The sequence below is a fragment of the Sturnus vulgaris genome, chromosome 3 (assembly GCF_052056855.1).
Source record: "Sturnus vulgaris isolate bStuVul1 chromosome 3, bStuVul1.hap1, whole genome shotgun sequence".
Classification (NCBI taxonomy): Eukaryota; Metazoa; Chordata; class Aves; order Passeriformes; family Sturnidae; genus Sturnus; species Sturnus vulgaris.
The window spans coordinates 81,272,751-81,295,707 of NC_142245.1; the positions used below are offsets into that span (position 1 = coordinate 81,272,751).

Below are 22,957 nucleotides of genomic sequence, written 5' to 3' on the forward strand. Positions count from 1 at the left end.
ATTATTAGTACTTAGAGAGACAACTGCTGTAGTTGCACCCTTTTAGATCCAGTAGAAGACCATCTGATGGTTGGCTTTTATTTCCTGTTTCCAAGACAGCTGAACCTGAACCTCTCAGGAGGAAAAGCCATACATATAAATAATTAAGTGCAGCATAACTGATGTAACACTGCTAATGAGCTAGGGTGATTTTTGCAGATGATTTAAAGCCAAATATCTTGCCTTGATATGTTGGTTAAGGAGGAGTGCAAACCATATGGAAATATGTCAGAATAAAATCCGGCAGAGTGTATGGGCAGTAGATTTTTCACTTTGTTTCAAAAGAGGTATTTGACAATACAGGAAGTGGTGCACTGTTGTATTTAAAAAGGAGTAGTGAGATAATAAGATAAATCTGAGGCTAATTGAACTCTCAGGTTGAGAAATTGGAGGATGCTCCAAGAGAAATTTGCTAGTACTCTCTGCCGACCCTTCATGTGATTGATAGGTTCTGCAAAACACTTAATACTTTGGGCAGTACAATATGCCAGTGAATAGGCAGAGAGGAAGAAATTGTATATAAAAGCTTGTCTTGGTGTGGGGTGCTGTTGTGTGATTCAAAGACTGATTATAATGACTTCTCAAACTTCAGGATCTGCAGCAAGTATTTGTCTTCACAAGAGTCTGAGATTTATTTTGGAAGGAGGAGGTATTTGAAGGAAGGCTGGAGAGAGGAGGTAGCACCCCCAAGAGCTACAGCTGCATTATTGGGAGACTAAAGTACCTGGAGAGCACAGGCTCAGTGGAAGACTGTGTTTAGGTTTGTTTAGTTGGCACAGGCACAGAAGTTCCAAGGCAATATCTGAAAGATGCTGGACTTTGATAAAGGGTAGGCTTGCAGGCATCAAGGCGAGATGCAGCAACCCTGGAGGCAAACTTTTGGGGAGGGAGGAGGAGGCAGCATGCACTGCTGTTGGGATGATTGTTACAAGCCAGATCAAGATGCATGTTTGTGCAGACAGGGCGAGCTGGAAATGAAAAGAATAAATGATAAATCATAACCTCAGAAACTAATTCCAACCTCTTTTCCACGGAATTGCCCTATAGTCAAAGCCAACAACATTCAAATTATCTAATGTTCTTATGAGCATTGCTGTAGAAGCAGAAACTGGTAACTTTGTTCTGCTTTCCAATACTGTTTTGTGGTCAGGTTTCTGTAGACAGGGAAGTTCAGCTCTTGCACTGCTTAGCACAATGCTCTATAGCTTCCTAATACAGTTCTGTCTTGCAGGGGAGGGACTGTACTCTTAATGGCCTATTTAACTTTCTTGGTTGAGGCTTGTAAACTCTTACTCTGTTCTGATTTGGAACAATCCTGCATTTCCTTTTCAATAGGTTCAAGGCATTATTTAAATGCTTATAAGCGAGAAAAAAAACTCCTGAAGACTATTGTAGCATTTGACTAATAGTGAGGAAGGTCTGTAAGGGGGTTACTGCTGGAGAGATTTAGCAAAGTTTAGGAACTGAATGTACAACACAGCTCAGATGCTGAGGCAGCTTGTGTGTTAATTCAGTCTGGAATGACAGCTGCTCTTAAGTTGGCACTGATATTCCTCTGAACAGAGAGGTCTTGTGCTCTGCTGCTGTTTCTCTGCATACTGAAATGTAAATTGTGAATAATTAATCATGAACTGGGAAATCCCAGGTCTGCTTATTAAAGAATTTGGGGGGGGTGGGGGAACAAAACAGAAAAAACCCCTGCCCAGATCCAGAATACCATCTGGAAAGCTAAAGGACTAAGAGATTCTTTCAAGTATGATGTAACCTTTCTCATTAAGAAAAAAAAAAAGAACTAGAAACTAGTTTTCTAGTTTTTAGTGAGACTGAAAGCATCTGAAATTCTGAAACTTTTGAAATGTTCTTATTGTTCCCTTTTTTTACCTTATGAGCTTAACAAACACTAAAGCTAGTCCCAACTTTTAATGGGCTCTTCAAACTGCCATGAAGAGACAGCCAAGGTCTCTTAACTTACTTCAGTCTGCCTCAGTGAACCCTCGACCATTCTTCTTCTATTTGGCATGTTTGCCTTTTTATTGATGGAGGTGTTAATTAGGGAAGAGAAGTAAAACTAGAGTGTGATTAAGTTGCAGTTGTCTTAAGTCTGGGTGAAAAAATTGGCCTGCCCAAGAGCTTAAAGACTGCTGTTTAGATTCAAGTTATGGTGTCAGAGAATTGATAGCCCTTTATTTCTTCTATTGCATTGATTTTCCATCTCAAAGCTTAACTAGAAAAAGTACATTGAAGTAAAATTATAATTTTTAGAAGTTTCTTTAATTGAAGAGGTCTTTAAAATAGCAACTACAGAAATATGAAGAGAGGAAGTAGGAGATTTGCAGAAGAGGTGATTTGGCAATTGTGATTTAATCCCATAGTAAACAAATGGATTCAAATAAAGCGTACATTGGTCTTCATTCCCCAATTATTTCACTTCTGTGAAATTTGTGGTAAAAGCACTTGCTGCTACTGCAGTACAATTCTGATTTCTGACTGTGCTTCTAATTTGTATGTGAGCTCAGTGTCTGGGTTTGGGGATTAGCTGTCAGTGTTCTGGATGCCTGCAGTAGCAGAAACTTCTTCTGAAAGGTACCTTTAATCCTTGTTTGTCCTACTTGTGTGTGCCCCAAATGGAATCAACTTTGCAAGATTGCTTCATATGGTTTCTGTTGGGTTCTTCATCTGTTACTTATTAATATTACCTGTTTTGTATTAGCAAATGTACCTGTGACTTCCTTGGAAGACTAAGCTTTATTGTCTCTTGTCCACCTAGAAAATATCTGAATCTGTGTATTTTGAAAATGTAGTTTCTAGATTTTTTTTTCTTGTATATGATTTCTTTTTCCTTGTATATGTTTTTCCTTACCACATTAAAGTAAAATTAATTTTTCCAACTCTTATTTTAAAATTTAGCTTAGCCACCAAACTCTGCTTCTCAGTTTCTTAAAGTTAGCTGTGCTGGTGCTTCATTCCAGATGCTGATGGTTGCTGGTGAAGCTGAGACTCTCTTACACTGGGAAAAGAAAGCCAGGAAATTTGAATACCTTATCTTTGTGGTGTGACTAAATGGGAAACAGCTCTGCAAGAATTATCCCCCCCACCCCCAATCTCCTTTTTCTGGCCTCAGATGACAAGTGACATCTTCATGCATGGTTTAATTCTTTTCTGTGCACTGAAAGTAGTAGACTTAATTTTAATCATGCCTCTTTATTTTGCACACTATAATTACTCATGTCCTAAAACATTCAGAGCTGCAGACTGAGATGCTGTACCCTCCAGCAGTTTGGAGAGGAGACAGAAATGACTGAGTGACTAAAGAAGCAGTGCTGTGGCATTATACAGTAGTGCCTTGTTGCCTCCATTGCCAGCATTTCTGTGGATGGACTCCTCTGAGGTTTCATTAACTAAAGTGCACCGATGGAATGCACAATTTATAGTGTCCTTCTTTCACAGAAATCCACATACTGAAGTGCAAGACAGAAAGCTTACAAATTTGATGTATTTCCTTATATTAATAAGACAAATGCTGTCACCTGCAGTAAAATCTGAGCTGGGTAAACAGTGAGTAAGCCACTTGTGACTTGCTTCTAGGCTTTTACAAACCACTGTCTTCAGTAATGCATTAATCAGCAGTAGAGAATAAAAGATCATTGGCCTATTTGTACCACAAGATCAAGGAGAATTCTTGGAGCTCTTTGATCTTGAACTGCTGTCATTCAATAGCATGGCTTTGCTACTATAATACTTTGTCTGCAGAATTGCCTCCTTCAAGGGTATTATTACTGAGGTTACAGAAGTAACCACATTTCAGAAGGTGTTTGCAAAAAAAATTCAAACCCAACTTCCATAACCAAGACAAAAAAATGCCATGATAACATATATTTTCAATTCAAACTTGACAAACAGATCACAAAATTTTTGTCTCCTGTATCATCCCAAAAAATCATTCCCCTGGCCTGAAACTGAGTACAACATGCAGCTTTTATGCCCATACCATAAACAATTTTATATGCAAGCAAGCGCTCGGTTTTCCCAAGCTTGTGACTGTGAGCTAGAGATTTCTTGGATCTTAAATAAAATAAGACTTTGTAATAGAATGTAAAAAAACCCATAAAGACTACGTGCCAGGAATTTTATAAAGACCCAAACCAACCAATGAAACTAATAAACAAAATCTGAACTTTTGAATGCTTCTGTTACAGTGGTGTGAGTTTCTGTACACACCAGGTGGGTCTCAGTCGCTGATGTGACTCATTGATCTATTTAGACAGGTTTGTCCTCTGGACTTTTCCTGTCCTGCAAAGGCAGAATCAGTAGTTTAATGCTGAGCCTTGACTTTCCACTCTTAGTAACATTAATGTTCTCCATTGCTTGGGATTATGTAGGGGAGGGAAAGGAAGTCTGCCAAGTGGTGACCCTACTGCCCAAGTGAATTGAACTCCTGTAGACTCGCATAGTTTAAGTGTGCAAGGATCAGTCACAAAATATTCTGTCTGCTTTTGAGGTAGAATATCTATCATCACTGAATGACTTGAATAGTTGGAGGAAAATTTCTAGTTTGGAGGTGGGGAAGAAATCATTAACAATGATTCCTCTGAGGGAAAGTAAAAGATTAGCATTTTTGTTTCTGATAATGCTTAGTCTAGTAAACTTTAACCAGTCTTGTTAAACTTTTGCATTTTTTCTGCTTAGGTTTTCAAATTTTAAGCATTAGCCCTACAATTAGAGCCGTGTTTTGTGCTCTTTGTGTTTCACAAAATCATCTCCTTGAGTCTGGCTAGGGCTGTGTCTGGCATCACACAGGTTTTGGGCATGCAGTTGCAGTATGCAGTTTCCAGCTGTGTCTCAAAAATAGGTGATAGCTTGTAGAAGGTAATTACTGACTGCCTAACTGGAGTTGGTAAATAACAGGGGATGTAGTAAATCACAGATCCTGTGGGATATAGAGGATAGTGGAAAGCTTGCTGCCCTGCTGTTTATAATTTAACTGCTTACCTTCATTTCATGAACTCTTCTGTGCAAGTTTACGTATTCTTAATGTACAGGACACCAAGCTGTATGTTACTGTTTTTCCATGAGACAGTCTAATGTCTTACTTCCTCTATGTAAGGTGCAGTTGCTTCAGTATAAGCTAATGTCATTCCTTGTGTTCTTTTTTGCGGTTGAAGAGGTCTTAATGCATGCCTGAACACACTCCTCTGCTTTCTGGGTCTGCAGAAACTCTAGGAGGTGTGCTGGAGCTTGCTGATTAAAACAACCTCTGGGATGACAGAGTATCTGTTTCTAGTGATGCCTCTTTTTGCTGATGTGACTGGGTTCAGTGTGCTTGGCATGTTACCTGCAGGTGAAGAATGCAATAGTACTTATTTCTCTAACCCAGAGGTAATGAACTGCAACAATTAACTCAAACACCTGCAAGCAGTAAAGTCATATGATGTTGTGCACCCCGACTTCATCTGGGATAAAGATGGAGAAATGTTTGGTCATAGCTCAGGACAGAATTGTTGGAAAACTATTATCATTGGATGAAAGAGTTAGAACACTGTTGCTGTCAGCACATACTAATATAATCTCAGCTTGGGTTTTTCATTTGTGGTGGTGTTTTTGTTTCTTTTTTTTTAGTGTGGAATGTAAGCACTGAACTTCCTGTTTGTCACAACAATGGCCTGCAGCTTGGTGGTCTCAGAACTTGGCCATGCTGCAAACTTTTTATCATACTTGTAGCACCTAACACCTTATTTTCTCTCTCCCTCAGACTTGATCCAAGCAACTAATGAAACAAACGTGAATATCCCTCAGATGGCCGATACGCTTTTTGAACGAGCAACAAATAGTAGCTGGGTGGTTGTATTCAAAGCCTTAGTCACCACACATCATCTAATGGTCCATGGCAATGAGGTAAGCGTGAACAGCTCTCTCAAGGCCACCTTGGCACTGAACACACTCCAAGCCAAAAGTGTTAGTAGTACAGAGGCATCTTGTCTGAGCCAGAAATGATCTGAGAACAAAGGGCAAGATTGATTCTTGATGAAGAGAAAACTTCTGGTTAACAACAGAGTTGGACAGTTTATGTGTCTGTCCATTTACAAAACCATAACATAAGACCAAGATGCAGTCTGTGCCAGGATGCTTATAATCTATGCACTGAATCTGAAAACAGCAACACAATATTAAACACTACCTGGGATTTTTTGACTGAGGTTAAAGTTGATGTTCTGCCACGTGTATATTGCCATCCAAATAGTTGCCTTCTCTGCATGAGTGTTAAAATCTTCCTAGAGCTGTAAATTTGACTTGATAGCCTTTTAGATCAAGTTCTCCTTATCCTTGCTTTTTATTGACCTGTATAGAGAGGTATGTCTGGATAAAAACAGACAGCACATTTAAAGAACATCAGTACGACTATGAAACAACTTCAGTGTGACTGTGAAACAATTCCTCCCTGCCTGTATATAAAGTGTTTTCATGCAATGAACTTCTCACAGTGTAAATTCTTACTCCTATTTTTCCATTCCAAGTTTTGGTCAATGTTCTCATCTGATTTCTCTAACTGTTTCAGGCTGTTAGTCCCTGTATTTGATGAGGGGCTTTGCTTGTTATTAAAACAGGCCCTTAGCTTGGCTGAAACTGAGGACTTCTGGCTTGAGAAGTCTGGGACTAGCCTGGATATATGCTTTGTAAGCAATAAATCTTGAGCTCCCTCAAATCCCTGAGAATTAAACATTTTTATTGCTCCTTTCACAATCTATTTTGTGTTTTGTGCATAATCTATTTTTATATATACAGTAGAATATTTACTAGAGATTCTGACTAAAAGTAGTTATTCTGAATGGATAAAATGTTTTTGGGAAGGTATTGTGGGCTAAAAATCAGTGGTTTCATGTTGTATTCTGAAAGTGGACTGGTAATCTTGCTGCTAGAAGGCACAAAGCCTTCAGATACAGCCTGTGATAAGAAAAATGACTTTGTGTTGCAGAGATTTATTCAGTACCTGGCATCTAGAAACACATTGTTCAATCTCAGCAATTTTCTGGACAAAAGTGGATCTCATGGTAAGCCTACTTAAGTCTATAATTTTAACAAGATTTTAAATAAGATACTATTGTTAATTTTCTCCTTAATTCATAAAATATAAATAATATAAAAATGTGCTTGCTACTGAAGCCTTTTTATAAGTGCTTAATAAATACAGAGGCACAAGTGAACTGATGAAAAACTTCAGAACAATATTTCTCTTCTGCAATATTTTTACTCAAAAGGTGAAAGTGTACAAATCCTTTAAGAGCTGGTTGAAATCTGGGCTGGTTGAAATCTCAGCTATCTCCTTAACTCTTATGGGTGTTAGAAGTTGAAATGGAAACCTTTCCATTTAGTTTTTTTGGTTTTACTCAGTCTTAAATGGTAATTAGGTTGCCTGAGGACACTGTGCTTTTTAGGCATTGTCTATAACTTCTTAGTGGTAGGGCTGTTGGCACCAAAAGAACTGGTTGGTTTTGATTTGATTAATGAATTTAGAAAGGTCTAGGCAGAAATTAAGGACTTGTTCCTTCTGAATCTTACAAAGCCTGCTTTTCTACTTTTCCCTCTGGAATTATTAGTGAATTTTCCTGTGCCCTCAATTAACAGAGGAAAAGCTTGTTTCATGGTAGCTCTACCAGAAAAGAGGGAAAATATAATTCTTCAGCTGTCAGAGAATATTTGTAAATTGTATGCAGATTACAGACATGCTACAATAATGGACAAATTCAAAGCAATGCCACATTATTTGATCTCTCGATGTAGACATGTGACACCAAAAAAAGTTTAGCATCTTTTAGATGTGGTAACAGAAGGAACAAAGCTAAATAAATACTGAGAGTGTGTTCACCTAAGCTAAGCATGATATATGTGTGTATAGGTATGCTCGAAGACATTGGTGTTTGGCAACAATTAATTCAGTTAAAGACATGCATTTGTGTTCTTCACTACTTTCTTTAAACTTAAATTACCATTTCATAAATAATACACAGTGTATCATAGACAATGATTAAATTGAGGGGTGTGGATTTTTAGAAAGGTAGCAAAAAGGGACCTGAGTTGAAGAGGAAGATGAGTTTCCTTCTGCACACACTTCTGTGGCTTAGAGGAAGAAACTTAGGAGGATAGGCTGTAATACTAACTGCTCAGATGTCATAGGCTTGAAAGTCACTGAAGTTTGAGGCACCTTGTACAGTATTATGTGCCTTGAGTATTTCTGGTGTACCAGTTCAAGGAAGGCAGTAATCTCTGTGGATGCCATCATTGGTAAACCAAGTCAGGGGAATTTTGAAGGTCCATGGAAGAATCAGAGTGGCTAACATACTCTTGAAACATCAAGAGTGTTTAAGTTGAACCTGAGCTTTGTCCTGGAAGTCATGTACCAGTTCAGTATTTTTGTTTTGTTAAATTGGTATTTTTCCCTGTTAGTAGAGGGGTAACTTTTTGGCCATCAAGTAATGTTACCCCATAACTATGTAGGGCACTCTAGCAGGTTTCCCCATGAACCATACCAATGGTGCATTGCATGAATCTGTTGGAAACAGAGAACAGTGGTAGATTGTTTTGGTGTACCACTACTGATTTTTCTTTAGAAGCTGAAAGATGCCTTGTGATGCCTGTTCTGTATGTGAAACTGCATAGTGTAACAGAAATCACAGAATCTTGGGGTCTGTTGGCTGTATCTTGTTGTTTACTAAAGAACTTCCAAACAAGCATGAAAATTAAATGTAAAATGTGAAACTTTTTTGCAGGTTATGACATGTCCACCTTCATAAGGCGTTATAGTAGATACTTGAATGAAAAAGCATTTTCCTACAGACAAATGGCATTTGACTTTGCGAGAGTGAAGAAAGGGTAAGCAAAGTTTAGATACGTAAATAACTAAGGTTGTCTGACCCACGAAAATCTTATTTGTGGCATTACAGTTAGTTTCTCAGTGACACTGTTGTTATATACTTCGTGTAACTACAATGAAAAACCTGACTTTTAAAGTACTTTTAATTGGTTAAAAATCACCCAAAGGTGAGAGGAAAGACTGGGTAGTAAGACAAATATTGAAGGCCAAAGGTGCCTTGCGAAACTGGGAGCTTTTAGTGTAAGGTTTAATTCTTACCCTAATTAAATTTTGCTGCAGTGAGATTGTGTTTAGGATTTGGGGAAGGAAACACTCTGAAACTATGTTTAGGATGTTTCATTATTCTCCAGACACTTTCCCTAAGAAAGATGGCTGACTGTAAACAAAGCCCTAAGTGAATGCCTGAGGATCTTAGCAGGCAACAGGGCAAACAGTTATAAACTGAACAGAATAAGGCTGTAAACTGCTGGTTTCATTCCCACAAGAACTGAATTAAAAAAAAGTTGACCCAGCCCAGAGTAGCGTGTTGGTATTTATGAGAACACTTTTCTGGTCTCTGACTCCTCTTAAGGGCTCTAGATGCTCTCTTGAAGCACAGTTGGCACAGCAAGTGGCTTAGCATCCACCGAAGGTGCAGCTTAACTGAGTGCATGGTAAAGATGCTCCTGCTAATCATGAGTTGCATATAGGATCCTTCTGGCAGTTCTGGTGTGCTCTGCAGCTTGGAATTCTGACCTGTTAATGCAGGCGTCACTACCAGGCTGTTCTCTCCTGCTTCTCAAACAGCCAGAAAGTGTAGGGTCTACCATGGCAGTTTTGCTCTGTAGCTGGATGTCATTCCCTTAATGGGGACCATACAAGTTCATTCTTGAACGCTTGATGTTAAATAAACTTAAGCTTGGGCTGCTGGGGATTGTACTGTTCCTGCCTTGCTTTAAATTCCTGGTAAGGCTTTCTATGCCTGTTATTTCTGGTGCTCAGAACAAGGTGTGCTGCCTCAGAATATAACATAAATTAAGTAAGAATAGTGTGCATTTCCAGTCTGCAAATATATGTACCTGTCTGCAGCCAGAACAGGGCAATATATAATGATGGTTGTGCAGACCATAATAAGTTAGTCATAATCAGAGATAAAAATGACCATGCTTGAAGACTGCTATAAGACTATGGATGACACTTAGGAAATGCTACACATCCATGGACATGTCAGCAATGAGTTGCCATTAGTTACTCATAACAAACTTTGTGCACAAAGTGCATCAGTTCTCTAAGTACTTCTGTGGCAATATTTCTAGTTAGTCATTTAAGCACCCAGCGTCATCTTTCCATAAAGAGATCAATCTCTTGAATTCATCACTCCAACACAAAACCTTTCCTCACTTGCTGTCAGGAAGGGTGGCTGGATAAGGGATTTTTCATGCCAGCTCTCACAATGACAGAAGCAGGAGAATCAGACTGTGCTTTTGAAATGGTTTGAAATGAGTTATAGGTGCTTCAAGCATAAATTTTAGACAGTAGATCAGTTTGGGGAAAGGGAAAGAGAAAACAGCATAGCTTCTAATCTGTATTTCCTCTTTCAGAGCTGAAGGTGTAATGAGAACAATGGCTCCTGAAAAGCTGCTGAAGAGTATGCCAATATTACAGGAACAAATCGATGCACTACTTGAATTTGATGTATGTATTGAAGCTGACTTAGTATTAACCCTAGGCAGTGACTTATAAATGATGCATTATAATTAGCACATTTCAACTTTTAGGTAATACTTTACTCATGATCCTTTAGTGAGGGCCAAAAAATCCCCTTTTCAGTGTCCCACTGAGGTATTTTGGCTAAGGATGGCCCTTGCCCAAATGTTTGAAATGTAAAGATTGTACTTTTAGTTTTGTAGAGAGAGAACTTGGAGTTTCAGCTTCTGCATCAGTGAGGGGAAGAAATGGACAAAGCAAGGAGACTGAATACACTATTTTCTGTCTCTTGGCAACCAACTTCTCTTGAGGGGGGAGGGAAAACCCCTTTAAAATACCACATGTTTGTTGTTTGGCTTCCTCAAAATCTTCATCTGTTTTTCAGCTGTGAATTAAATTGGCTAAAGTTTAATCTAGACTATTCATAGAAATAAGGGTGTACAATATATTTATCATGTCATGAATGTTGGTGGGATTGTTTGTCTGACCTAAGGATAAAAACAGGAATCAGTTGATGTAGGAGCCACAGTGTAACATTTCAAAGAGGTTTTTGAAGAAATTGATTCTTCTATTGTTGGTAGGCAGCAAGATACACCTCGAGGTGGAAGGCAGAGCCTACTACAGCTCTCAGAGGAAAGGCTTTGAAGTACATGTCTCATTGTGCTTTCCATTCCTTAAATAGCATAGGAATTGTGATAGTGCTCTCAGAAGAAGAGATATCTTTAAGAAAAGAAAGACCTTTTAATAAATGAGCACATATTTTCTTCCCAAGTTAATGTGAGAAAGGATCTTGACATGATTAGTCATACATTAAATACATTATGTCATACATTATGAGATAAATACATTATCTCATAGACTATTAAGTTTTTGTTGAGCTCTGCTGTAAACTGACATTTCATTAAAACTGTAAAACTGCTTTCCTCTTCTTCATAATAAGTGGAGGAGACAAGATGTTTACTGATGATGTGGATACTCCTCTGCTGTAGTGGATTGTTTTGGAGTGGTGAAGAAAGCAATCCTTGATCTGCTAACCAAAGCTTTTGTTTAGTGTCTTTGCGTGAAAATTTTAGTGCTTGATTCCATCTATAACAGCACCAAATACATGGTGTAAGCCAAAATGTTTGATTGCATTTGACACTTGTTTTGTAAATAACTGTTATTTTATTTGTAGGTTCATCCAAATGAACTGACAAATGGTGTCATAAATGCTGCATTCATGCTTCTGTTTAAAGATCTCATCAAACTTTTTGCTTGCTACAATGATGGGGTTATTAACTTACTAGGTAAGTAACCTGGCTTTTATCTCACATGCCATATGTGAATGAAGAATCGGTTTTCAGGTCTGCTTCAGTTTTTTTACTTAGCTTTCATTAAAGCTACATTTTTCTTGACTCTTCTAGTCTGAAATGAGAAAAATATTTAAGCTGTACCCTTTTACATTAGTGCTTATCTGAGGCTGGATCATCACATGTCCTTAAAAGTGGGTAGATGGTTACTTTAAAGACAGTGACCATCTCTGTGCTTAAAGAAATGTGCAGAGCTGTGTGAGCATGCATAATATGCCCTGCAAAGTTAGAAGCTTTTGCTTTTTTAAGATGGCAACATTCTTTTGTTATATATCACAGAATCAATTAGGCTTGAAAAGACCTCTGAGATGATTGAGTCCAACCTGTGACTGTACACCACCTTATCACCTAGACCATGGCACTGAGTGCCACATCCAGTTTCTCCTTAATCACCTCCAGGGATGGTGACTCTACCACCTCCCTGGGCAGCCCATTCCATAAATGGACTTTAGAGGCCTACTTAAGTGAAAAAAATACAGTTCTTTGGAGTGAAGATAATTTGGAGAGGACATATATTAGTATATGTTTAGATATCCTTAATTATTTTGAACTTTAGTTGGATGGCTGTATCACCTGCTTACTTTTCAGTCATTAAAAAAGTGGTTGACATCACACACAACGCTGTGGCTAGCTGAGGTTCAGTTTTATGGTTTATATAATTCTGTAGCAGCTCAGCAAGCCCAACTTCTAAACTATATTAGGCAAGAGATGCCACTAGATTAATGTCCAAATAGTAAATGTAAATGTAGTGTCATATTCTTGACACGTGATTTTTCTGAAAACAAGATTTGCTGATATAAGACCTAATGTAAGACATCTTAACTGAAATTTGCCACATTATTTCTTTAGAGAAATTTTTTGAAATGAAAAAGGGACAATGTAAAGATGCTCTTGAAATCTACAAACGATTTCTAACTCGAATGACCAGAGTATCTGAGTTTCTTAAAGTTGCAGAGGTAAGTGGCTTTTGGTCTTCTGGAGGTTGGCACTTAAGTATGTTGTGATTTTGTTTGGTTTTGGGTTTTGTAGGGGGTTTTTTTTCTTGTTTGTTTGTTTTTTTATTTGTTTGGTTTCTTGTTTGTTTTCTGCACCAATGTAAACTATTAATCGCACATTTTAAGCATCTGTCTCAGTGGATCTCAGATCCATTCAAACCATCCAAGTGGATCTGGATCTTGGATCTGCTTCTTCAGGTCTTGTAGCTAAGCCCAATTAGGACTTCCACATGTCTCTGTGGTGCTGCCAAACTCAACTTTCCTGGTTAAATTAACAGTTGACATGACTTCAAATGTTCTAATATTTTTGAAAATGCTGTGATAAATGCATACTTCTAGGACAGAGTTGTACATTAGAGGAAGATATGGCAATTAGGAATAGAAGCATGCAGACTTTTAAGTCTGTTTTTTTAGTCTTTGCAGCCAACATTAAGTTAACTGTAATGTGAGATTTTCCCGGTTTTATTCCTTGCTCTCATCCTCTTATGTGGATAATAGGAATATTACATGGTTAATTAACTCCTTTGCTGGACTCTCATTTGTGGTAGCTGGCTCTTTGGCACAGGGTGCACATTTTCCATGTTTCATGCTTCATTATAATGGACAGTAGTAATGAGCTGAATAATACGTTTGTTTCTTTGCTAATTCACTTATCTATGGAGAAGCCTGATAGACTCCTTAATGACTTGTAACGTCAGATATGAATATTGAACTTGAGGGTGTAGAGTACTTTAGAGACACAGGTCAGCTTTTTGAAGAGGAATTATATTGACTCTGCTTCAGGATTACGAGGTGCTTGCTCTTCTTCTGCAAAAGCTGAACTAGCAGTCACTCCAAAGAACCATAGTGTGAAGTAACAGGGCTATTAATAGAAGATTGCAGACTTAGACCTCAATTTGCTGTCCTCTGAAACAACGGTATATGACCAGTGTGTTCAGTATAGAGTGTGAGTTTCATGTGTGTGAAATCAAGCTCCATTTTCTTATCCTTTTATTTTAAATGGATATTTAATTTGTGGGGAAAAAAAAAAGGAAAAGACTACTGCAGGTTGTTGAAGGTAGCTACTGGAAAGATGGACATGTCCTTTCTAACTTTGTAGTATTTTTCTAAAGACAGGGTGCATTATAACTTGAAGAGCAGTTCTACTAAAAATTAATGCCTGCTGCAGTGGAATAATGCACTTAGATTTTACATTTACTCTTTTATCTCCACAGCAAGTTGGAATTGACAAAGGTGATATCCCTGATCTTACACAGGTAAGCTTCTCTTGTAGTCTTTTTGTATTTGTGAAGTAAAAGGAAGGAAAGCACACTAGGAATGCAAACGTTAGTGAAGTCATACCACTCAACATGCTGTAGCTGCTGGTCCATTTTAAGTATCATTTCCAAATTGGCCTGGGTGCCTGGCTTTGTATTTAATGTGAAGACGATATCTACTTAGAGAAGATCCATGCTGAAGAGTTCACCTGTTCACCTTTTTATGCCAATTAGAACAGAAGAGCAGCCCAAACTACTTAAAAGCTGCAAACCCCAACTGTTCATATAGTTTTTGTTCATGCAGTTTTTGATAGCCTCTTGAAAGCCTGGTTTAAATCCACACCAGAATAGTGTCTCTCTCAGTTAAATGCCACTTAAGAATTCTGAAAGTGAGACATTATGGGAAGGTGGAGATTAATAATCTTTGTGGATTTCAGATACAATAGGATTGTAAAATCTGGCCACTCTTCCAGCAGACAAAAGCAGCATGTGCAATGCCAGACCTAATCTTGAAACAGCTGACATAGTATCTTCCCCTAACTCTGTACCTCAGGGAGTCTTTTTTTAACACAGTGCAGTCAGTGATGAGCTAAGTCCTTAAACCAGGAGAAATCACCTGGAACCCAGTTAATGAAATACACTTCATAAATTTCTGTGGCACTTTTATCTGCTTCTGCTTGTGTTGTGCCAGCCTGTTCTGTGTCATCAGTCAGTGCTGCAGTTGCTCAGCAGCACCTTAGTTACCACTGCTGGATGGTCCCTTCCACCCTGTGAGCCAGCACTTTAAAATAGAACAGTTCTTTTGGAAAGAAGGGGTCTGCAATGATCATCTCATCCAACTTCCTGACCACTTCAGTCTCTGCTCAGGTAGTCCCTCACAGCTGTATTCTCCCAAAGGCTGCTTGAGACTCACTTTCTAAGGCTAGCCTGAAACATGCTGTATAGCCTATGTATAAGACCCTGACAGCATATTTTAGAGAGAAATAAATAAAAGGTGAATAATAAAACAGGATTTCAGCTAACAATTAGTACATAATTCTATGTAGTATCAATGGTATACCTAAATTCCTATAGCAAGCCATGGCAATAGTCAATAGTATTCTGCAAGAAGTTGGTTGTGTTGGCACTCCACGTGTACATACTCTGTAAATCTACACAAGTGGTCCCAGTAGTGTACTTCAAGTTGATAGTTGTCATCTTTGGACTTTATAGTTTGGCTGCAAAGTTTTGAAGGCTGAGAAGGCATCTTAGCAGCTAAAAGTCTTTGTTCTTTTTTGTTTACTAACATTTCCTAAACTATGACAGTTTTGCCCTAGTAGCTAATGGGGAAACCCTATCTAAGGTTCCAGCACGAGGCTGACTGATAGATTATCTAATGTTAAAACAGTATCTAAATCAAATTAAGCGATATTCAATGTTGCAAATTGGGTACCAGATAGTATTTCCTTTGCAGATTGTTATGTCTGGGTAGAAATTTTCTGAAGCTTCTTCTCTGAGTTCTGTTTGATAGCTAAGTTTTATATTACCTTGCTGGTTTTTAAGAAACCTTTGACTAATGTATTGGAAAGCTATCTAAAATGTGTAGAGGTAACAGTAAATCATGCAGTCTTTTAATTTTTTTTTTTAAACGTAGCTTTTACTTATGTCTTAAAATCTCACAACGTGTATCTTACACATATATCTTACATAGAGCCTTTTCGAATGCGTAAAAATCTGAATCTCTTTGGATTTTTTTAGTTTGTTTTACTTTCTACTGGAGAATTCTTATAACTGGGTCACTTGTGTTTAACCAATTCTTATTATGCCCAAATGAATTGAAGTTAATAAATATGCCTGTAAAAGCAGCAAGGTCAAGATGTCTCTTCATTGCTTATATGCGTAGGATGTATTTAAACTAATTTGTCATTTAAGATTATTTTGTGCGTTTTATATTTCTGGATGTGTTAAGTTACTGGTTTTAATGCTGAAATCAATATGCAGGTACAATCAATATGCAAGTACACAGCTGTGCATTGGTACTAGCAGGTGCTATGCATCCTGAAATATCTGATTCAGTCAGCCAGCTGGTTTTTCAGCATAGGAGCAGTGGATAGACTGTTCCCAAGCATCTTAAAGTGACTTGTTTGATAATTATGTCTGCCCTGAAATCAAAGATGTTATTTATGAAAAACATCATAGATATTGCTGTCAGGAATTGTGGTTGATCTGAAAGAGACTGATAAAGAGAATTCCCTGTTTAGAGACTGATGAACTTATGAACTTGTACCCTGATGAAATATTCAATTATTATATTCTACTGTGTCTCTCAAGGGTTTCTTCCCTGCTTGTTGATCTTCTAGGAGTCTACTTATCCAGACTCTATTTTTATACTAAGCCTAGTGTGCATTTACAACTACTTTTCCTATCTGCCATTGTAACAGCTAGTGCCTGTGGGTATTGGCTGCTGACCACAAAAAGGTTGCTTAAAATAAAACCTAAGATCAGTGATGCCTGAAAAAGCCTAGGTTTTTTTAGATGTCTAAAATAGCAATCTTTCTGTACTTCAGGCTAGCTGCACGGTAACCTGTGCCAGGGTACCATTTTGAGAACAGCTGTAAGGTTTTGTGATGTTGGGAGTCTTGAGCCAAAGGTAGCTCCTTCTGGGAGCATTGGAAAGGACTTTGTTTTGTTTAGGCTGCAAATGCTTTCTAACCCTCTGGTTATGAAAGAGGTGTTGGGGGGGTCTGACTACAAGCAAAACTGAAAGTGTGACCTTGAACCTACGAATCTTAAAGCCAAGCCTGTGGATGCCTGTTCTGTTGTCAATGCTTAACACTGATTTAAAGCATGATGAGCAGCACATCCTGGATTTAGGCTTCAAGTGCTGTGTAGTGGAGGTAAACCTTTTCTCTCTGCAAATTTGCATGCAGTAATATATTTTTAAAAACTGGCTTTGCCTGAATACTTCTAGCATGGAAATCCACTGTTTCCACACTGATGTAAATAAAGTAACTTCACTGGGCACACACACCATGGACTTCAGGGAAGTTGATGCTGGATTTAGAAGTATGGTCAGATCACTGCAATGCATTGATATGTGTATCTTTCTCTTCACTTTCAAGGCTCCCAGCAGTCTCATGGAGACCCTTGAGCAACATCTAAACTCACTGGAAGGAAAGAAACCTGGCAACAAGTAGGTATATATGTTATACCATGTCTCTAAGAATAATAGAGACAGTGTGAGATAAGTTGATGTTTAGGTTTGCCTCCCCCAACCTCCTTTTGCCACTTAGCTGGAAAATAAGACAAAGCCTTTCCTTTACAAAGCCATCTTAATGGCAACCTTTTCTTTAATTATTTGTAATGGGGGAAATACACAGAACGACTAGACACTTTCCAAAATGAACTAAAATTACTTGAGGAAAACTAGAAGGAACTTGGGGTTTGTGTGTTGCTAAGGCTTTTATCATCAAAATCTACTTCTTTTCTAATGGTTTTGCATCTTCATACTAGATACTTGCCACGGCTAAGTCTAGGATGTATTAAGCTAAACCTTTGTTTTCTCTTTTACTGTTGCTATCCTTGCAATTTAGTGAAGGGTAAGTACATACCTTTATATATCACTTGCTTTCAGGCATGGTTATGTGTATTTTTAAGAGATTTTCTTGAACACTTAGAAATAGATATTTTCTTTGAGTTGAGCTAAACTGTACTTTGCTTTTGTATGTAGTCATTAAGTTATTTTTTTGTCATTTCTCTGATTAGAAGATCTGGAAATCTTCTAATCTGTTCTACAGCTCCTAGGATTTATCCAATTCAAGTAACATATGGGATGGATGCTAGTTCAACACTGGTGCAGCTTTATCTTCAACTCCTCCTTTCATCTCTTAGATCAAAGCAGCTCTAAAAATATGTAGCAGTATTTTCATACCTCATAATGAAAGCAAACAAATGCACTGACGTGCATTTTAAGTAATGATTAAGGCTCTGTCAGTTACTGTTACTGTGATTTTTGTGCATGTGGGAGAACTTTCAGCTTGAACTTCCCAACTCACTGTTTTCATACTTTTAAATGTAGTTATTTTCAAGTAACTCTGACTTTCTTTAAAAGAAAGTAGACTTTGAAAATTTGCTGACACATCCTCAGAAGACTTATGTTAGATAACTGCTTTGGTATTGGTGGTGTTCTGCTGCTCTTGCATGGTTTTCTCATGTGGTGACATCTTGCCCCAGTAACTCTTTCCTGCTGGGTCCTGTAGTCTCCAAAGTAAGATATTTGCATGCATCTCTGCATTTCCTCCATTTAGTAGAGCTTATTTAAAAGGCAGAATAATCCTGTGATACCAGTTAGCTTAAAAGATTAATTTAAGATTTGAAGTAAAATTTGCATTCCTTGTCAAAAGTGGCTCATGGGAAGTTTGAGAAATGTAGAGGGCATGCAATTTCAGAGATCTTCAGAAAGCTTTCATGCTTAGGTTTTGGTCTTTTTGCAGGAGTTTTGATGACCAGAAACATAGTTTCAAAGCTGTACTTATCTGAAAACCCCCTTTTTTTTCTAGATCTGGGGCTCCTTCTCCTCTGAGCAAGGTAAATATTGCCAGTTGCTATACTAGATAATTTTTGTTCAGGTGGTATGGTTTAGAACATTGTAAGGAGTTAAATTTCCATCTCTGAATCTACTTTTTAGATTTTGCCACCTAATTGACAAAATTTTATCTTTTAATGTCTTTATAAATAGTGGCTCCATAAGTGTGTCACTGATCTGAAGGGCTGCTTCTACCAGTCAGGATGCTATGGAACTTCATCTGGATGTTATGATTGCTCCTTGTGAAAGCATAAAAGATACACATATTTTAATCTAGTTTTTAGGATTTTTTTCTTTTTATTTGCTTTCACTCCACCTTAATTCTCATGTCACTGAGAAACTTGCTCCAGGATATTTCTCCTACAAATCCTTTGCTCCCTCCGCAGTTTTTTAGGAGGAAGTTCTGACTCTTTTAAAACTGTATTCGTGTGAAGAACCAGGAAGAAAGGAAGAAAATTTTCATCCATATATCTAGTTTCAGAAATGACCTTCATTAGTGAGACTGCTGACCTTAATTTAAGCAAGAGTTGCCAGTGAAAATGCCTTGGTTTGAGTGTCAGATAAACTAATGAGCTTTATGGTGTTAGTAATAGTAGCTCCTGGTATCCCTGGAGCATTGCCAGGTGCCACAGCTGTGTCTCATAATGGGTGTTGTGGAGGAAAAACTCAGTAAAATCTTCTGAATCTAATGCAGGGGGTTCAATGCTTGATTCTAGAGAAAGCTCTTAAATTTCTTTCTGAAAAGCCCTTTACTAAAAATCCACAACAAAACCAAACAAAAACAACAAAATGTAACGCCCACAACTCTGCTGTTTAATACAAGAGCAGCTGATGGGAACTACATGATGGCTCAGGAAGTGTTCTTACAGCTTTCACCACATCTTCCTTGATGCACATGAGAGATTGGGACCATTATAGTCTCAAACCTTACTCAAGCTTTGAGGAGAGTCTAGAAAGCTTACACACATCTGCTAGAATTATGATGATGGGATGGCAGTAGAAGAACTCGGGAGAAAATCTCTTCAAATTTGCTGTTCTTTTGCCTTCTTGGAAGTGATCAGAATGGCAAAAAGTACTAAAATTAGGACTTGTTTTCAGTTGTTAGGAAAAGGATCTCTCTAGCATGTGAGACACTGCACCAAAGCTTACAGTGTCTTTTAGAATTAAATTGACACTCTACAAGGTAACTTGAGTCTCTAAGTTCACAGAGGAGTTGCAGTATACTCTCCTGGGTGTCTGTCCTTGCCATACTTGAAGTATCTTTATCCAGAATTGGAGCAGCTAATGAAGCAAAGTCATAGGATGAGCTGTCTTTTGTATCTTTCCAAGGACTTAGCCTTGAGTGCTGTTGGTGGCTCTTTAAACTCTCTTCTGAAGGTTTACAAACACACTTTTAACTAGTTTCTAACCACTTCTCCTCTCTCACCATTTCTGTGGTTAGAGTACTGAGGTGCTGGTGTGGAAAAACAACTATTTTGTTCCATAGATAAAATGAAGAGTTTGACAGTGATAGAAGCAACTCCTTTAGACTAAACCTTGTAGAAACTTTTTTCCTTCTTTGGAGTCACCATGGGGTTTCTCAGCTCTACTACAGTCTGAAAACTTAGCTCAGTCTTCCTTAAATTTTTTCAGTGGAGAAAATAGCTCACAATAAAAAGACCTGATGTCAAAATTGGGCTTTTAAAGTATCTGTATCTGTGCATGAGTTGTCTGGGGAGAAATGCTGGTATATTGAATGTATATTTAAAATATTTCTCCAGTCTTCTCCAGCCACAACTGTTACATCTCCTAGTTCTACTCCAGCAAAAACTATTGATACATCCCCTCCAGTCGATCTTTTTGCAACTTCCTCTACAGCTGCTCCAGTCAGGTAAGTTAAAAAGTGTATTTGAGTCACTGAGCTTGATGTAGGTACCAAAGTCATACTTGTAAGAGGAGGCTTGCATAAAAGGCTTTGCTTATTTTACAAGTAGTTTACATCAGTTTTCAAAGGGATACATTATTCTACCAGTATAGATCACAAATAAACTCTAACACAAACCCCACCCAAAAAGCCACAAAAATGCTGTGCAGAAACTTCTATTTGAATAGACTGTAGTAATATCCAAGTCCAGAGTAGTGTTTGCTGACCTTCAGAATTCTCTTTCTAAAACTGCTGAATATTCTCTTTTTTTTTCTTTTAAAAAGAGTTAATGAAGCACAAAGATAATGAACTTGTGAAGATTAAAATAAAAAATAAACATTTTACCTGTGAGAAAAATCGGAACCTTGCTTTCAAGTCAAAACCAGAACAATGCACTGTTTCTCATTGTAACGAGCAGAAGTGATTGAACTCTAGAGATGTAAAAACTCTAAGCTCGAACCAAAAGTCTGTAAGATGTAACTAATTTAAGTGTTGTGAAGAACTTCACTGAAGAAAGAGCCTCTCCTGTTTGTTATTTAAATGTTCTAGATGAACAAGATCTGGTTTCCTAAGTAAATACCTGATTGGCTTAACCCATCAAAGTTTTGCCAGTTCTCTTCTATTTAAAATTCATTGCCTGGAAATGCAGGTTTCTTGCTTTCTAACATAGGATGATGAAGTATGGAAGTAGAATGATGCTGGTTTCAGTCACAACAGTTATTTTCTCTGTTTTTAGGGACCACCTGGCATTTTGCATTTTCTCTTTTGGCTGTTGTGGTGGGATTTCTTTTGGTTTGGTTAGCTGGGTTGGGGTTTAGGTTATTTGGGTTTTTTTTAAAAGAATTTTAAGTCTCATAAATCTGTTACAATGCCATTATCAGGAAATAGAAGTAAGTTAAGGCTCCCATCCCTGGGTTGTAGCATATTCTTGGGACTTACTACACTAGAGGTGCTTAAGGCCACTGCTCTAATCCTAAAGCCTGAAGAAAAGTCTCTATTTCATCCCAACTAAGGTTGATTCCTTAATCCAGTCATGAGGTTTTTTAAAAAAAATTTATAGAAATTCCTCCATTATTTAATGTCTCTCTTCCTTTTCTTGGCAGCTCTTCCAAACCATCCAGTGATCTTTTGGATCTTCAGCCAGATTTTGCTGGTACTGGGCAGGCAGCTCCAGCACCTGCTCCTGTGGGCGCTGCTGCTGCTGCTGCTGGAGGCACTTCATGGGGAGGTAGAGAAACCTCACTATCAGCATTCCTTCTTGCAGTCTCCATCTCCTTGCCTGCCTGAACTGAAATCTGCGTTTTCTCTGCTAGCACAGGATGTTCCCAACTCACTCCCAGGCTTCTGCTGACCTGACAGTCAGGCATCCCTCTGCAGCACAAGGCTACTTCTTCTTTCCAGGGATATGCATAATAGCATAAGCTGCTTATAAGGGCCTGACTGCAAAGCTGAGGGAGTCAGGATTATGTGACTAAAAGTGAGCAGGAAGGGGATGGATGAAGGTGAGCAGGTAGGGTAGGCACTTCAAAACAGAAGAACCAGAACTTATGTGCTTATTGGCAAGGTGAGGGCAGAAACCAGCTCTTCTGTTCATGGAGCAAAGCCCACAGATCAATAGGAGGAGGAACTAAAGTAGCTTTTAAAACAAAAACGCATGTAAAGCAAATGGTGGCAATTTGGTTCTGCTGCAAATGTGATTACCTCTGACAAGTCTTAACATATTTTAATATAGTATCTTCCTTGTGTGCTTAGAATATTAATATGGAAGTAGAAGTAGAGGGCTAACTGCTTTCAAACAGGAATAACTAACCAGTGCTCTGAAATCTGACCCTGTTGTTGCAGGCAGCAGTAGCAGCTGGTGATCTGGAGGATCGCAGTCAGTGTAGGCAGTGCTCACTCCTGTGCTGTTAAAGCAAGGAATTAGGCCAGTAAATGTGATTTAACTTACACAGTTATAAACCCATTGTGGTGTAATCTGAAGAGATCCTGTGTGGCAATTTAATGAACTCATCAGCCCTCTCCCGGCTGGAATGCAACACTGAGTCATGCTGACTCTGCTGTCAGTGCTCATACTGGGTACTGGTGGCTTCTGCAGTCCCTATTTCTGTTCTTAGTTGTAGTTCATGAAAGACGACATTGTATTTTGGATACTTCCTTATGAGAGGATAGCTAGGGCTGTCATGCAGACATTGTATTGCATATTCCAGTTTAATCTGTTGAATTAGTTTCTTTTTTTGTCCCTGCAAATGTCAATTTTATTAACAGAATGATAGTCTTACAAGACAGCAAGACCAAAGAA

General features: G+C 38.2%; 1 protein-coding gene across 6 annotated transcripts in view; it reads left to right on the top strand.

The window, feature by feature from the left end:
* The window catches only part of SNAP91 (synaptosome associated protein 91), a 63,424-nt gene that overhangs the window by 13,248 nt on the left and 27,219 nt on the right, over positions 1-22,957 (top strand). For all 6 annotated transcript variants that reach the window (XR_015802618.1, XM_088162100.1, XM_088162097.1 and 3 more), the window contains exons 3-13: positions 5,789-5,931; positions 7,010-7,085; positions 8,802-8,904; positions 10,486-10,579; positions 11,766-11,877; positions 12,790-12,896; positions 14,150-14,191; positions 17,293-17,363; positions 18,730-18,757; positions 20,516-20,625; positions 21,762-21,886. Coding sequence is in view for 5 of the 6 variants with exons in the window: in XM_088162100.1 (XP_088018226.1) it covers positions 5,789-5,931; positions 7,010-7,085; positions 8,802-8,904; positions 10,486-10,579; positions 11,766-11,877; positions 12,790-12,896; positions 14,150-14,191; positions 17,293-17,363; positions 18,730-18,757; positions 20,516-20,625; positions 21,762-21,886 (1,011 nt within the window). In the remaining variant the exon portion in view is untranslated. The remainder of the gene's footprint in view (positions 1-5,788; positions 5,932-7,009; positions 7,086-8,801; positions 8,905-10,485; positions 10,580-11,765; positions 11,878-12,789; positions 12,897-14,149; positions 14,192-17,292; positions 17,364-18,729; positions 18,758-20,515; positions 20,626-21,761; positions 21,887-22,957) is intronic.